Source organism: Hermetia illucens, chromosome 4 (assembly GCF_905115235.1).
Source record: "Hermetia illucens chromosome 4, iHerIll2.2.curated.20191125, whole genome shotgun sequence".
NCBI classification, from domain to species: Eukaryota; Metazoa; Arthropoda; class Insecta; order Diptera; family Stratiomyidae; genus Hermetia; species Hermetia illucens.
Window position 1 is genome coordinate 159,367,827 of NC_051852.1, and position 14,411 is coordinate 159,382,237.

Sequence of the window (14,411 nt, forward strand, 5' to 3'; positions counted from 1 at the left end):
CAATAAACCTATGATTTATGATAGTTTCGATAACCCTAAATTATTATTAACCAATTTTTTTGATATAAATAGGATTCATCCAAATTCAGAGCTTCAGGCAATATGTTGCATCTCATTGCATTCGCATTTTTGGCTTTCGGATCCATCGCCTATGGTGGTGTACTCCCTCGGGGGCTAGTTCCAGTTTCGAATGGGCGGATCTACGGTGGTAAAGAGGCCAAACTGGGGCAGTTCCCGTATCAGGCCAGTATGCGATACTTCGGGCTACATCGTTGCGGGGCATCCATTTATCGTCACGATGCTGTCCTTCTTGCTGCTCACTGCACTCACGAATTACCAGCTGACCTGATGGAGATAGCTATGGGAACAATATACCGGAATCGAGGAGGAGAGGAGCGATGGATACGTTTGATCATACAACACAAAGATTTCGACCCGGAGACCTACAAAAACGATATTGCGATAATTATAATGGAAAGATCTGTGGACTTCAGCGATACTATCCAACCCATACCTTTGGCAAGCATCGGCGAGGACTTGAAGGCTGGAACTTTGGCTACGGTAACCGGTTGGGGAATTATGAATGATGAAGGACATTTACCAGACATTTTTCACTACGTGAAAATTAGGATTGTAGACCATGCCGAATGTGTTCAAGTCTATAAGGACCTTAACCCGGTGGAAGATCATATGCTTTGTGCGGGTGAACCGGAAGGAGGAAAGGATGCATGCGACGGAGACTCTGGTGGACCATTGGTTGTTGAGAATAAGCTCTACGGTATAGTTTCTTGGGGGGATGACTGTGCTAAGCCAGGAGTTCCCGGTGTGTATACCAGTGTTGCAGCTTTCCGCTCTTGGATTAAAAGCCAATACGAATGAGCAAGATTGTCTTTCAAGGATTCGAATAGAGTGATATTTTTGTAGTTTTTGGTAGTTTTATTTTAAGTTGTGACTCCGGTTTCGAGAAAGTGGAAGACTCTCACAAGTGAGGATAGTGAGTGGAGGAAAGGATCCTGTTTTGAAAGTGTAGCTGTGCAAAGGACTAGCAGGAGTGTAATGTCAAGATGAATTTCGAAATTGACCAGGAGCTGGTAGGCTCTCAAGAAAACATATCAGTAGTTGACCGGGTAGGTCGGTACTACAGTAATCAAGCTTCATTTGGTATTCATCATGCATTATCGATTTACAACTAAATACTAAATGTGGTGGACACCTAGCATTGACCTAAAAGGTAGAGCACACCATGTCAACGCATTTGCTCAGTGTTTGATATCAAAAGAGTTTCAATATCTTTTATGCTTCGGTTCAAGTCTGACGTAATTGAAATATGTAGTTGACTATTTGACTTAGCTTCTAGTAACCTACAAATTATCGTTACCGTTCAAAAGCCTCCTCCTATGTTCTTTTATATGAGTACGAGTATGTATAGATTTGAAATTGAAAGTGATCCGCAATGTTTTGATTATAATCAATTGAAATGCAAGACGCATCAACAATTCAACGATTTGGATTGATGTGCTTTGAGTTTAACCGACAATAAGAATAGATACAAGTATGATAGGCGTATGAAATTTATAGATAACAATGGGTTAAGTACTGCGGGTACTTAAATTTGTGTAATGAATATGATTAAATTTTTGATGTATTGAACATCTGTTGTTGGGAAGCCAATCTACAGATGGTATTTACTTACATCTGGTGGTATTTTCATCTATTATAAAGCAATATTCACTTCCTTATTTCTTTTGATTCCGTTAAGTCTAAATTGGAAACTAAATCTTCCAATATCATAAGTATTTTAAGTTTACAAAATTTAGGTTTCACTGGGCTATTACTGATGCGCGCTGCCTTTATTCAATACGTTATGTTACAATCAATACACAATAAAGAGATTTTAGAGCAATATTTATGGAGGAAACCACCAACGGGTTATCAACTCACAGCGAATGAAAATGAGCTAAGATTTATGATCCATATTGTGGGGAGGTATTAAATTCTTTTTCCCCGAATATATCCATGCGTGGTACCTAATGGGAGATTATTTACTAAAGGACCTCTATTAGTTAGGCCATTTTAATAAATAAATTTTGAAACTCCAAACATGAAACTCAATGACTGTTCGTCGAGGTTAAGTGTTATAAGGCCCGGTTAGCACTCAGATGGAGGACCAAATAAGAATTTCATTTTTCTTTCTTAGATAATTGTAAACTATACAGTTTCACAACAGGCTGCTATACTACCGAGGTTTGTGTATATCATCCATTATTAGCAAAGTTATAATAAATTGTTTTTTCGCATGAGTTCAGTATCACATTAACGCGAATAGTTGGATAGGCTCCATATCCTTCTAGTCGAGAGTGATCTTGCTGGCTGTGAACTGCTAGGCAATCACCCTAGAATTCCGCTCAAGTAACTAACAACAGATTTGACAGAGCATTATATTTTTTCTTATATGAAACATTTTCAATGTAGGTTTTCCCATTTGTGCATGGCTAAAAATTCAGAATATTCCTTCATATATTCCGAAACAACGAGATATATATATATATGCATGTTATTGACGATCATTGTCGATTGTCGACTACTAGTGTAGTATGGGTTCTAGGGCGAGACGTGGATTGGTACCCATGATAGAGCATAAAACGTGGGAAACGCCTGCTGAACCAACACCAACAGCTCTACTACAAAACCCTATCCCAACCTCCGCATGGTGATCACTGGGAGTTATTTCTTCATGAAAAACTGCAGGCGGAGAAGGATGAAGACCGCGCCTAAATACGGAACAAAATGTACCAACTGGTTCTCCAGGTTGGGGGTTGGGTAGGGTTGACAACCCTACACGGAAAACCTATGTTACGAAGCCACGGAAGGAGTCTCGGATAAGATGGATTTTACAACGACGAACCCGGCAACGACAACGGATTAATGATTTGCGCATTTTCTCATGGCGCGTGCACTCGCTGCACAAATCGAATGCAACTGAGCAGCTAGCCCATACCCTGTCCTAATATAAGGCTGATGTAACAGCGTTGCAAGAGATGCGATGGACAGGGACCGGTTTCCTGGAGACGAGCCGCTACACCATATATGATATTATAGTGGCCAATCAGTAAACCATATGCTCGGAGTAGGTTTCTTAGTCAGCCAAAAAATGAAACCTGCTGTTATCGGCTTTGAAAATATAAGCGTAAGGCTATGGACTTTGCATTTGCGAGAAAAATTTAGAAATAGAAGCCTCATAAACGTTCACGCCCCTACGAGGCAGTTGAACGGACCCTCGAAGTTTGTCCCAAGTATGATATCAAAATCATACTTGGAGATTTCAACAGTCAAGTAGAGACGGAGCTCGTATTGAGACGATACATCAGCTCCCATAGCTTACATAAGGATACCACTGATAACGCACTGCGGATTATTCAGTTGCCAGTATAGCAAAAATGGTTTTTGGAAGTACCTGCTTTGCGCGGAAATCGGTCCACAAACATACTTTGGCTTCTCCAGATGGGACCACTTTAAACCAAATTGACAACGTGCTAATTGAACGCCGCCACCTATCAGCCTTGATGAATGTCAAAACGTATAGGGGGCCAATATAGACTCGGACCACTATCTCGTTGGCATAGTACTCCGAGCTCGAATGACTACACCACCTACAACCCCCTCTGACAAACAGGTGAGAGTGAATACTGAAGCTATTCAAAACATAGCCCTCGACAATACCTATAGGGGCGAAATGGAGACCAAAATAACCGCAGTCAACAAAGATCCTGGAGATGAAGCATCAATAAACGATTTTCACAGGCACCTGAAGAAAGTTATCATTGATACGGCCACAAAGATACTTAGGCCCAGCCGCAAAAGGAGTCGGAACGGCTGGTTTGACGATGAATGTAAACTAGCAACCGAAAGGAAGAATGCTGCATACCGAGTAATGTTGCATTCTCAAAGAACGAGAGCGCGCGCAGAGACTTATCACGAACTCCGTTGAGCGGAGAAGCGACCTCACCGATGGAAAAAGGAAGAGTGGGAGAATCAACAGAATTAGAAAAGTACAGAGAGAAACCCCACCAGGCGCGCAAGTTTTACCAACAAGTCAGCAGGATGAAGCCTTACACACCTCGATGATCATCCTGCCGAGACAAAGAGAGAAATCTGATTTCCGACAGAATGGACATATTGGAGCGATGGGTTGAGTAATTTGATGAACTACTAAACAACCAGAACATCGGCGAGTTGGAGCTCCCGCCAACTGAAGACAACGGACAAATGCTGCCACCACCAAACATAGAAGAAACAGTCCGTGCAATTCATCGACTTAAAAATCATAAGTCGCCAGGAGCCGATGGCATTACAGCCGAATTGGTTAAATATGGAGGCGACCAATTACACTAAGTGCTTCATCAACTTATGCTCAAAGTATGGGACAGCAAATCAATGCTTGACGACTAGCAACGAACCATTATCTGTCGCATACATAAAAAAGGATATATCACACAGTGCAGCAAGCCCCATACGCTCAGAACATCATTGGCCTATACCAAAGAGGCTTCACTCCAGGCAAATCAGCAACAGATCAGATTTTCTCTCTATGACATGCGGAAAAGCTGTAGGAATATGGACACCAGTTGCACCATCTTTTCGTCGACTTTAAAGCCGCCTATGATAGAATTGAATTTGGTATCCCAACAAAATTGATAAGACTGACTAGGCTGACCCTGACCAATGTGCGAGGCCAGATAAAAACAGCAGGATCACTCCCGAAACCATTCGACATCAACAACGGTCTACGACAAGGGGATGCCCTATCATGCGTCCTCTTTAATTTGGCCCTGGAGAAAGTGATCCCTGATGCTGAGGTAAATTCAAAGGGTATGATCCTCTTTAAGTCCACTCAACTACTGGCCTATGCTCACCATAGGGTCAAAACTCTTACTGTACAAGACAATGATCTTGCCAGTCCTTATGTATTCCTCGGAGATCTGGGTTCTTTGCAAAAAAAAAATGCGAACTCTTGGCCGCGTTCGAGAGAAGAATCCTCCGAACAATTTTTGTCCCCCTATATAAGGATGGACGATACATAACAAAATCTATGAACGCTACCACGACCGTCTGGTTGTGGATAAAATCCGGCTCAATAGGTTACGGCGGGCGGGTCACTTAATCCGTATTGATGAGGATGATCCAGCCCGGGAAGTCTATAAGGGCAATATCTATGGTAGAAAAAGAAGACGAGGCAGACCTGATGGCGTAGGTCAGGACGCCAGACAGCTTTTAGGGATATCGAATTGGTGGACCTCGGCGCAAACCGGGATGTCTGGAGTTCCTTATTCAGGCAGTCCTAGACCCCATACCGGTTGTTGCGCCGTTGATGATGATGATAAAATGGAAAGCTACGCCAGCTTTAAGGGGTACTAATTCAGTCCTTTCATTGTATGACCACATTTTAAGCCCCCTTAAATTTAGCCATTTCCGAGTAAATCGGGTGTGATAGTGTTACCCAAAACCTTAACGGACGATGGCAGTCTAGTCCAAGTAGAGGCAACTTTTCAGCCGCGATCTCATCTTTGCTCTGGGAGCAACTTTGAAGGTAATTTCCCACAGTTCGCACCTGAAGGTTTCTGTTGTTTGACAAGTGTTCCCTTTTATAGCAATATAATATTTTATTTGGGGTAACTACTTCTTTTGATTATGGCAGGAACGTTTACGTTATCCAGCTTAGCAATTTTGAATATTAAATAACTATTCTGGTTTGTTTAGGTAATCATAATAGCATAATAATTATAGTAGTTTCACAAAATTGTACATCCATTTGTGTCTTCAATGAATTCGTGTGTTAAGCTTATAGATTTCATGTCTGTTATGGTATGTACCTTTCAATTAATTTAATAATAAACAAACAATTTGCACAAAGATGAAAATTTCGTTATCATGCATAAAAGCAAAAGGAGAAACGAAAATCGACCTCAACATAATTATCGATTCATTAATGCTTTTTTCGCGTTTTACGTTTAAAATTATATATACTTTAATTGCCCATAATCAAATTTTATTTATTTTGATTTTAGAGCCTTATTTTATCATTTGACCTTATTACCAAGTGCCACGCGAAACCTTGCAAAATCAGGCTCGTTTGCTTTATAATCACAATTTATCATTTAAATACGGAATGTCATTATACATCAGGTTGAAGGCGCTCAAATCGATGGATTGCACGCAGTCATGCAATATTCAATGCGTTTTGACGAAATCCAAATGTTTATGGCATGGTCAAAAAATCGGATTGCGGATGTAAGTACTGAAATTGGGAATATATGAACACGGGGCGTAACCTTGTTTGAAAGGGGAGGCAGGCCAGATTCAGGAAATCCAAAAACGTCAACGCTACGATGTCGGGGAGGCCAGATATCATGCAAAGTTCACCGAGAGGGAGGCCCTGAGAAACTCGAGGAAAATTGAAAATTTCCACGATGCCAGGGTAGGAAAAATGGCCAAAAATGCAAAATTTTCGGATTTGGGCGGGCGATGCCTCATGTGAAAGGGGAGGCGGCCCAGATTCAGGAAATGCAAAAATTTTAACGCTACGATGTCGGTGAGGCCAGATATCATGCAAAGGTGACCGAGAGGGAGGCCCCCCCGAAACTCGAGGAAAATTGAAAATTTCCACGACCCCCGGGTAGGAAAAATGGCCAAAAATCCAAAATCTTCGGATTTCGGCGGGCGAACAGTCCTTATGTATTCTTCGGAGACTTGGGTTCTTATCAAGAAAAATTGCGAACCCCTGGCCACGTTTAAGAGAAGAATCTTCCGGAGAATTTTTGGTCCCCTACATGAATATGCACGATTCTGTAGTCTAGATCACGACGAAGTCTATGAGCCATACCATGACCGTCAAGTTGTGGATAAAATCCGGCTCAATAGGTTACGGTGGGCGGGTCACTTAATCCGTATGGATGAGGATGATCCAACCCGGAAAATCTATAAGGGCAATATCTATGATAGAAAAAGAAGACGTGGCAGACCCTGCCTGAGTTGGAGGGATGGTGTAGGTCAGGATGCCAGGCAGGTTTTAAGGATATCGAATTGGTGGACCTCGATGCAAACTGGGCTGCCTGGAGTTCCTTGCTAAGGCAGGCCTAGACCGGATACCGATTGTTACGCCGTTGATGATGATATTTATATACAATTTAGTGAAAAATGTATGAAAAATTCAGTGCAATAGAAATGAGATTGAAAACTTTATGTGGTGAGTGTCATGTGTGATTGGGATGCGTGGTTAAATTTGTTGGAATAGATGAATGGCGGAATAGGTCACTAATTGGAAAAGTGGCGGAATAACTTCAGGTCGCGAAAAGCAAAGTAGTACTAAATTAAGGATGAGGAACTTTATCAACTTCCTATCGTTTTGAATTTGGTCCAGTTTGAGTACTAGGAATCATATGGTCACAAGTTTCCTCACATGAAACTACCATCAAGATATAATTAAAGATCGGTATAAAGATAAAATTCTGGATGTCTACAGGTACAAGAACGTAAAATCAAAGACATGTACAATCAGTAGTTTTCTTCGGTATTATACTACTTCGTCTTTGATCAAGGTCAATACAACATACTGTGAGTCTTCAGGTTTGCAATCACATTCAGGGCAAAAGCAACGTGTTACCTACCTATTGGTCACCCCGATAAAAACTGAACGATCGTACTGGAAAAACGAGCGCGTCACCTCAAGCCGGCGACCCCGAGAAATGAAGGAGAACGCAGCCTACCAGCGACGCAATCTGCGTCTTGACAATTCAGTATCGAATACCATATACAGCGTCGCTTCCATCAACGCATCACGTGGTACGTATGACAGCGAATACTCGGTGAATCGATCATCGATCAACGTTGAGGCCATGTCAGGCTGCCAGCCCCTATCCTTCTGGAAAGTAAACCCCAGACTGTGGTTTTTGAAGGTAGAGGCGGCGTTCAATATGCACCGTATTCGCTCGGACAAGAGTAAACACGACTTGGCCGTTTCTTTCTTCGACCTCCACTTCATCCAGGAAATAGCCGACGTGCTCCTGACGCCTCGAGAAATCCATAGATATGCACACCTTCAGGCTGCGGTCCTCAACAGACTCGCGGATTCATTCGACTGACAGCTTCACACGCTTCATATGAGCTGGAGTTCACTGACAAGAAGCTCTCGAAACTTTTCAGAAAAATGCGTGCGTTGGCAGCAGCGGATGACGCATTACGTGTAAAATGACTGGACCTTCTGCCCCCAAGCAAAGGCAGGCTGCTGGAGGTCGTCAAAGCTTCCAACCTCGACGAAAGGGCAACCCTCGGAGATGAGTTTATTTCTACAGACCCTTTCGTCTACGCCATCGGTGCGGGCCAGCCTCGAACTTTATGCTTTGCCTAAATAAATGAAGACCCGATAGTCAAGGAGTTAGTAACGCTCCGTCTCGACTTAACTCAGCTCATCTGGCTGACTATGTAGTTGATCCAAAACCAAACCGCCGTTTTCGTCTATCAGCAAAGAAGTCGCTCAAGATCATAGGACAAAATCTACTAATTGAAGTTGATACAGGTATCATCAAGTAAATGATTTTGAGGCACGCCATTGTCAGGCTGCATGCTCTTTCAGCAACCAGGTAAATTAAGGAAGCCACCCTCGACCCATTCGCAGTGGTCGGTACCACAGTCCTTGCAGAAAACCATCTGCACGTTTTCGACCGGTACACCCAAATCAAGTTCATAATAGACTCTGTGCTATTTCGCTACTCAGTTGTTGGGAAGAAGCTTCTTCAGCGTCAGTCTTTTATTCTCCACACAGCCAACGCCTCACCGATCGTCACATTCGGCATCCGCGCGATGACACAGAATTTAGGCCTGCGACGTCCAAACTCCTGGTAGTCTATCGTCACAGACGTACAATCAGCGATCATCGGCGCCAGCCTGCTCCATCTAGTCGCCAAACCAGGTGGGACATGGCGACTACAGGCATCTGAACGCCTGCACCACCCCGGATCATTATTCTTCCGCCTTCATCGAGGATGTGCTGCCGAGGTAGAAGGCAAGGTCTTCTTGGTAATATACTTGCGTAAACCCATTACAGGCTTGTACCTTACGGATTTTTGCATCGAGAAACTGCCAGAAGGCATCGTTCTCGGCATCAGGTCAATCTATCCATGGTGTAGAAGTGAATAGTGTGACCAGTTGATGTAATGGTGAGCTTTATCAGCCGGTCATGAAATCGTTCAACTTCTTTAATAGCATCACGGAAACCCTCTGAGATGGCAATGCCAAGTGTATAGGCTATCAAAATAGAGAAGTTTATAACAATTTTTATTGCGTTCGCTTTCTATTTCGCAGCTGTTGGCACCAGACCTTCTGGTTTCTTGGGGGTGCAGAGTGCAGATATCAGTTCCTATTTTCCGTTTCGGCCTAGCATAGGTTATATATTCCGACCACTTTTCGCAAGGAAGTATTCCATGCACTACATGTGCACCCAGGTATTTGAACAACGAATCGGCTGCTCAGTAGTAAATATTTCTGGCCCTCAATGAGGTGCTCAGAGGTGGCGGCGAGGAAGATGGGGCGGCAACCCTATCGGCCAAACCAAAACCAAGTGGTCGAGGAGAACCTCCATAGTGGTGGCACCGGGAGACGCTGTAATCTCTTTGGTTTGCCGGCCGTGATTCAGTAGGCGAATGCTCCAAAGACCTAATCAGGGCGATCAGACCCGAGTCTGCAAGGGGACTCATCTGAAGTGGCGAATTGGTCACGAAACCTTACCAGGGGTATACTGGTACCATGGGAACCGGGAAAGCCCCTGGACTCACATACTTCGGGTGAACTCCTGTTGTATGTGAGGACAGCTCGGTTATTTGCGGTTGGCCCCCCTAGTGGGAGTTTCATGGTGGCTGTGGTTATGCTCAAGCGAGAAGAGACCTTCGGGCCTCGACGTGGTGTTGCGTAGCAACACGGGTGCCGTACTCCATAGTTCGGTAGAGATTTAGGTAATTCTTGCATCCACCAGTATGAATGCTAAGCCATGCACTTGGTATAGACTGGTTGGTTGCTTGTCTCAGCGGGGCTCTGATTGTGGTCACAAAATCAATCCGTGTCTTAAGAGGACCGTAGGATTAAGTCTCACGACAGGTGCCTACGTAAAACACTATGGGCTTCACTGGTCCTCAATGGAAAAGGATGTTAACTCGTGCCAGAAGCGTAAAGTCACCAAGCATGTACACAATGAAGTAGGTTCATTTGGGGGAATGGACCCCACGGTTTGGAGTTCCGGCCGAAGTCATTACTTGACAAAGGAATGCAATTCTAGTCTACGCTGTTCTCGGATTTGACCAAACTCCTAAGCTCTAAACGCCATCGGATGACTGCGTACCACCCGCAATCCAATGGGATGCTGGAATGCTGGCATAAGACACTGAAGGTGGCTATAATGTCACACGATGACTCTTTGTGGTCGCAAGTCCTGCCTTTCGTTCCGCTTGCCCTACGTATAGTTCATCGTGAGGAGTTTGTCGTCAGTTCCGTCAAGGTAGTATACGGGAAGAACTTGAGACTCCCCCAGTGATCGTGTGCTCGAAACCAGGTCAGTCCTTTCCATCACTGGACTATTGCGCTTGTTCCGGGACTCCGCGCTGTAGCATGGGGTCGTTTAGCGGAGATTTGTCCGAGCTCCACTGTTTAACGATGTTGAGGTCATTAAAAAAGTCGCTGGAGAACTGAAGAGCATTCCAAAAAAAGACGTCCAGAGATTCTTTCTGTTTTCGAAGCGGGGAAAAGGTATTGCCATCCAAGGGGAGTACTTTAAATGGGATGCAGTTCTGTATTTTTTAATTATAAAAAATAAACTTGTAGAAAGCCCTGGAACTTGTTGATTCGTCCTTGTTGTTGAGAAAACTTTTCTTTTATACCGCTCCGGTATGTTAGTTAAGTTTTCGGGTAGGATAATATTGTTCCCAATGGTTGTAGGAAGTAATATTATTAGGTAAGGGAGCATGGAAATAAAAAAAAAACGAATTAAAATGCTCGTCTGAATTATTTATTCACACTGGCTTAGTACAGTCCACTAAATGTTATTTATACTTAATAAATGACCTGCATTGTAATGCTCGGTGGAAATCGTATTTGTAGACAGTTCGATAGGTTTGTTGAAAACTTGATAATCAATTCTCGCAATTACTGGAAAATTTGGCCGGGAATGGTTCTATTGAGTGAAATTTCCAGGTAAGATTACCTTAGTTAGAATCCCTGTAACCTTCCTTGTTTCAGCCAGAGTTGACGGGAGCAGCATGCCATTTCCATGAATTAGACAAGTATCACGCGTGTGTAATATGCTTCGTCTCTTTGTCCGTTATAAATTTTCGATGTTGTATTATAGTTGGCTTGTTGCTTACGTATAACCAATTATTCGGCGCTATTAGTTCCTTCCACGATGTTTGGAATTAGATTCATATCTTTTGTATACTTCGGTGAACAGAGGAAATTATGTATCGTCTAGTTTTTCGTAGAATTCCGCGAATTTGTTGGATGCAGCCAAATTGTATGCCCCTATCCGAGCATTAAGTAGGACGTTTTGTTGAGTCATTGTCTGCAGAGTAGTAACTTGGTCGTGTTTTACGGAGTCGATGTCCTCGCAGACCTCATCATTGACTCCAAAAACTGCCGTTAACATCTTCTCGAGGAGTCCTCTTTTAATTCTCTTCCTTGATGGAACGTCGAGGATTACGTCAATTTTCCGAATAATGTCGCTACACTTGAATAAGAGGTGCCTCAACAGTGTATTGCAATGCGTCGTTGGTGCCAATTTTCCTGCATGCGTCTGGTTCAATACTCCTAGCACATCCTGTCACTCCTTTAATGTTCCGTTGATAGAAAAGTCGACTTCTACTCTCAAGCTTCCCCGAACTATTCTGGACTGACCTAGTTTGTCTATGTGGTACCCAGCATGCAGCCTCCAAATTTCATAGTCTTTGGTGGAAATAATATGAGAGAGTATCTTTCCAAACGTGAGGAACAGAATCATTGTATTCAGGACCGCGCGTGCCCATGTACATGACGTGATTCGTGACTTCTTCGGTCCTTTTTCCCCTACTGTAGATACCGCCAAATTGGCACTGTGCCTTGCAGTCGTCAACCTTGTCAGTGCCTTCTTTCGCTCTGCCTGCGTAAATTTGAATGCTGCCAGAAATGCTTCGGTTGACAAATCACTGACCAATTCGAGATACACGGCCTTCGTCATCATGCAAACAAACACGTAAACGTATCCTTTCAATGTAGTCGTTGATCGCCCCTTTGACATTCTTGTTTTGAATGGGCCTGCATAATCCACCCCACAATCTCAAAACGGTGGACTTGGGGTGATTCTGACGGCAGGAAGATAGCCCATTAATTGCTGGCGGTGGCCTTTGGCGTATCTCACACAAGCAAGGCAACGATGTAATTCATCCCGTTTAACTCGAGGTCGTTGAGGATCCAATAGCGCATTCGTAAGTAACCCCTCCAACCCTCAGGAGACCCTGATGAACAACAAACGGATATAGTTTCTGTAGACTTTTCTGTAGCGGATTGTTTTTGACTACGTCTTCGTTGTCCTTACCAAATTCAGTCTTCTGCACCAATCAAAGAACCTGCAGTTCACTTTTTTCATACTGTATTGAAGAAATAGTTCCTGTTCCTTTCGTTACAAACCGTAGAGCATATGCCGTCACCCTTACTAGCTTCGAAAATGACGAAAAGCATTCTAGTATATCGCACTCCTGAACCACACTGGAAAAACACATCACGTCTTGAGCCACCTCTTCGCCTGTGAGGCATCGAGGACTGTTCCACCATAGTGGGTGCACTGCGAGCTCCTTGGGGCTTATTCCTCTGGATGCACAATCTGCGGGGTTATCTTTCGACTTTATATACCCCCAAGACCAGGATTTATCGCTAATTTTTCGAATCTTGGTTACCCGATTACCGACATAATTTTCCAGGCTTTCTGCATCCTTTTTTAGCCATGCTAAGACTATCGTCGAGTCACACCAGTATTGTACTTTTTATATCTCCAATTACATTGTCGTGGATACCATTTTCATCAATTCGACTAACAAAAGAGCTCCGTTCAGCTCCAATCGTGACAGAGTTATCTTTGCTTTCAGTGGATTCACTCGAGTTTTAGCACACAACAGGGTAACATTTACGCCCCCACATATGTCCACTGTCTTAAGGTAGACGACCGCAGCATACGCAGCCTCGGATGCATCAGAGTATCCATGTAGTTCACTTCGTTGGTCCTTTGATTACTGAACCCATCGAATACGAATAGACTCCAACATCGATAGTTCGGCTTCCAAGCGCCTCCATTGGTTCAGAAGCTCCTCTGCTGGGGTGTCATTCGACCCAATTCCAGACTCCCATGTCTTGTGCATTAGGATCTTCGCGCTGATGGTCATTGGAGCTAACCACTGAAATGGGTCGTATATGGCTGCAATATTCGACAGAAGTTGCCGTTTCGTCAATTTTTGGGATGGATCATATGCCACGGTCTTGAACTGGAAGTCGTCGGCCACTGGGTTCCAAAGAAGCCCCAGAGTGTGGATCGGTGCGTCTCGTACTGTATCTCGTGGTCCAACGTCTATGTATTCTGTCGGAACTTCGCTTGATAACTCGGGATCATTAGTCGCCCATTTACGTAAGGTAAAACCGCCAGCTTTTAATAACTCCACCATTTCATGCACTAGATCACGCGGTTCATCTTTTGTCTCTGCTCCGCTCAAGAGATTATCCACGTGAAAATCTGTTCGCTATCTTTCCGCTGCAATGGAGAACCTCTGTCCCTCATCCTTTTCTAATTGTAATAATGTTCTAACCGTGAGGAACGTTGCGGGTGTTTCACCAAATGACACCGTTGTCAGCACGTATTCCTGTATAGGTTTGGAATTAGATTCATATCTTTTGTATATTTCGGTGAACAGAGGAAATTATTCTCTTATTAAGCTCCTTTGCATCAAGCTCGAAATAATTTTCTTGATTGAAGTTTACTGCAATTATGTGGACCTCTATTCGTGGGACCAAATAGTATCCATCCTCTATCGCCTGCTTTCCGATGATATAAAAGGATCTGAAAACCATGATCTGCTCATGGTCCTTCTGTATGGACATACGCTCCTCTCGAATTCGTGGTATCTCGTAGAAATGGCCAATTTTTCCTAGCACTACCTCGATTGTGCTGGTCAGAACTGGCTCCAGTGACGGATGTGTTCAGAAGGAGCTCGATTTTTCGCAGATCCCTTCCCACACGGGCACAAGCCCCCACGATCGCTACCCCCAGTGGGAAGCGTATAGCGGGAGTCTTCGATGAGGAAGAATCGCTGACGCCGATTCACCCGAGCGATGTTTTGGGCAATGATCAGTCT

At 43.7% G+C, this 14,411-nt stretch overlaps 1 protein-coding gene across 1 annotated transcript; it reads left to right on the forward strand.

The window, feature by feature from the left end:
- Positions 1 to 76: 76 nt before the first annotated feature.
- Positions 77 to 926, forward strand: LOC119655494 (trypsin beta-like). Its single transcript, XM_038061396.1, has one exon. The coding sequence runs from the start codon at positions 103 to 105 to the stop codon at positions 877 to 879; it is 777 nt and encodes a 258-aa protein (XP_037917324.1). The 5' UTR covers positions 77 to 102; the 3' UTR covers positions 880 to 926.
- Positions 927 to 14,411: the final 13,485 nt, after the last annotated feature.